The sequence below is a fragment of the Octopus bimaculoides genome, chromosome 7 (genome assembly GCF_001194135.2).
Source record: "Octopus bimaculoides isolate UCB-OBI-ISO-001 chromosome 7, ASM119413v2, whole genome shotgun sequence".
NCBI classification, from domain to species: domain Eukaryota; kingdom Metazoa; phylum Mollusca; class Cephalopoda; order Octopoda; family Octopodidae; genus Octopus; species Octopus bimaculoides.
The window spans coordinates 25,499,104-25,502,336 of record NC_068987.1 but is presented as its reverse complement, the minus strand read 5'-3'; the positions used below and the strand labels follow the sequence as shown (position 1 = coordinate 25,502,336).

Genomic DNA, 3,233 nt, shown 5'->3' with positions numbered 1-3,233 from the left:
GTGTGTGTGTGTGTGTGTGTGTGTGTGTGTGTGTGTGTGTGTGTATGCATGTATGTATGTATGCATGTATGTAGGCATATATATATATATATATATATACCTATGTGTGTGTGTGTTCCTCCTACCACCACCACTGCTTGACAACCGGTGGTGATGTGTTTACATCCCGTAGGTTAGCGCTTCAGCAAAATAAATCGATAGAATAACTACTTGGCTTTAAAAAAAGAAGTACTGGTGTCGATTCATTCGACAAAAAATTCTTCAAGGCGGTGCCCCAGCATGACCGCAGTCTAATAACTAAAACAAGCAAAAGATGCGTGTGTGTATATGTACTTACGTATGTATGTATGTATGTATGTATGTATGTATGTATGTATGTGTGTGCGTGTATATGTGGAACTTACCTTCGTTACTGGTTGGTGTAGGGTCAGCAGGTGGTTCCGAAGGACTCCTGTTTGGAGCGGGTCCATCCATATTTTCCATAGTGTTAAGATCAGAGAGAGAGACCTGATATGCAAGAGGCGCCGCTATTTTGATTCCGGGGGAGGTGCGTGTGTAATAACAATTAAATATTACCAATTATATACATATATATATTTTTATGATTTTTTTTTTCAAAAATATATATGTATGTATTGTATAAATTTATAGATTCAAATTAATATATACATATACATACATACATACATACATGTGTATATATATATATATATATATCTAAAATTATTTATACACTATACAGATACGTTAGGTTCTGCAGATGTACATGGGAGAAATTTGTGTGAGAAAATATATATATATATATTTTTGTTGGGTAGTCTTATTTTTCGTTGAAATATTTTTTTGTTGGTATAAATTTTCTTTTTTTTTTTAAATATATATATTTATATATATTTGTTTTCCTTTCTACCCCTTTTTTAGTTATTTTTTTTAAACTTAAGACACTGGAATAAAATAAGTATAACGAAGGACGAAGAATTAAAAATCCAGGTTCGAAATGGAAAAAAAGAAACAGTCGCAGTGATTAAGACTTCAATGTAGAAGTGAAAGTGGGTGAAGATGATGGTGGTGGTGGTGGTGGTGGTAGTGGTGGTAGTGGTGGTGATGGTGGTGGTGGTGGTGGTGATGATGACGGCGACGTCGGGGGGGGAAGAAATAAGATGAAATGCCAGAAGATAATTCTTTCTGAGTGATGGATGACTAGGAAACTAAAATGGTGGTGGTAGTAGTAGTAATAGTAGTAGTAGTAGTAGTAGTAGTAGTGGTGGTAACAGCAGCAGCTATATACTATAACAGTAGTCGTGCCTGTTTATACTAGATGTAGAGAGCTAAAGTAGGGCCAGTGGCAGCAGCAGCAGCAGTAGCAGTAGCAGCAGCAGAGACAGCAGTCGTAGTAGTAGCAAATAGTAGTCGCTGCTGGGTTTCGATAAGCGGCAAAATAATGGTCGAGGTAGATCTGGTGCTACAATAGCAGCATCAACAACAACAACAACAACACTACCACACCACCACCACCAACAACAACAACAACAACAGGGGCAGCTGTAGTAGTAGTAGTAGTAGTAGTGGTAGTGACAGTGTCAGTGACAAACGGTTGCAGAAGTGGTGCGATGGTTTGCGATTTATTTGTGAGAGAATATTATTATTATTATTATTATTATTATTATTATTATTATTATTATTATTATTATTATTATTATTATTATTGTACAATGAATGGCAATGTGTAATATGGATGCTATATTGAAAAATATATTTAAAAAAGAAAAAAAAATCTATGTTAGTCTCCTGTATTAATTATAGTGTTTATTATTGATGTTGTTGTTGCTGCTGCTAAAGTTGTTGTTGAGATTGTTGTTGTTGTTGTTGTTGTTATTATTGTTATGGGTTTTTAACTTTTATTGAAGTTGAATACAACTCTATCAGAGATTACTCTGATGATAGTGAAGGGGAAAAAAGAAAGAAAAAACAGAAAAAAAAACTGTGATAAAATAAGTATTTAAAAAGTCATGTCGATGTAGACAAACTAGTAGTAGTAGTAGTAGTAGTAGTAGTAGTAGTACAACAACAAAGAGTAAGAGTTAGAAAGAGAAAGAGAGAAAGAAAGGCAAAATGGTGTTGGTGATGAGAATGCTGGCGAGATTATGATAAACAAAGGTTAAAGAACGAAAGAGGAGCGAAAAGAAAAGAAATAATGTTATGAAGAAAGTTGAAAAATAAAAAAGAATGACAGAGAAGGATGAAGGAATAAAAATAATAATTTGTGGAAGGAAGAAGAAAACGAAGACAAGATGACTAACGGGGAAAGAAAAGTAATGATGATAAATTAATAACAGAAGCAGAAGTAAAAAGTGGTCGAAATTAGATGACATTAAATAGATGAGAAAATGAATAAAAGGAGCTAGACGAAAATGTAGAAGAAAAGGATTAAGTAGATAGAAGTTAAGAAAGTAAGACCGAAAGGTAGACGAAGAGACGGAGGAAATTGATGAAAGGACAAAAACCGTGAATGAGAGACGAAAATAGGTCAAAGAAAGAAGAAATTAAACGAAGGAAGATATATGCGGGTAAAAGGAGACAAAAATTAGACAAAATAAGGAAGAAGACGAAATGAGAAGAAATAACAAAAAGGGAAGAAAGTAGACGAAAGAAGAAGAAAATAGATGAGAAAGGAAATGAAATGAAAGAAGCGGGAATAATATGCAAGAAGAAAGCAGACGAAAGGAAAACAAAGTAGATGAAAGAGGAAAGGAAAAACTTGTAGGTAGATGAAACTAGAAAGTAAATGAAACATGAAAGAAGAAAGACAATGAAAACAAAAATGTAGATGAAAGAAGAAAGCAGCCAACCGTAGAAGAAAGTAAACAAAATGAGATTTTTTTTTAAAAAAGTAGAAGACGAAAGTGAGGTGAAAGGTGGAGAAAGTAGATGAAATAAACAGGAGACAACGGAAGAATGTTGGTGAGAGAACTAGATAACAGTAGATGAAAGAATAAAAAGTGAACGACAGAATGAGGGATTAGTTAAAAGAAAGTTGACAGGCGCAGGAGTGGCTGCGTGGTAAGTAGCTTGCTTACCAGCCACATGGTTCCGAGTTCAGTCCCACTGCGTGGCACCTTGGGCAAGTATCTTCTACTATAGCCTCGGGCCGACCAAAGCCTTGTGAGTGGATTTTGGTAGACGGAAACTGAAAGAAGCCCATCGTATATATGTGTGTGTATATATATATATAT

The 3,233-nt window shown here is 34.7% G+C and overlaps 1 protein-coding gene across 7 annotated transcripts in view; it reads right to left on the bottom strand.

Moving 5' to 3' along the window:
- The window catches only part of LOC106874846 (uncharacterized), a 719,848-nt gene that overhangs the window by 372,573 nt on the left and 344,042 nt on the right, over nt 1-3,233 (bottom strand). Inside the window, exon 1 of one of the 7 annotated variants that reach the window (XM_052969400.1) lies at nt 405-1,302. The exons of the other annotated variants lie outside the window; for them this stretch is intronic. Coding sequence (XP_052825360.1) covers nt 405-483 — 79 coding nt within the window. The 5' untranslated portion in view covers nt 484-1,302. Of the gene's footprint in view, nt 1-404; nt 1,303-3,233 lie in introns of those variants that run through there. 7 annotated transcript variants of the gene reach the window in all.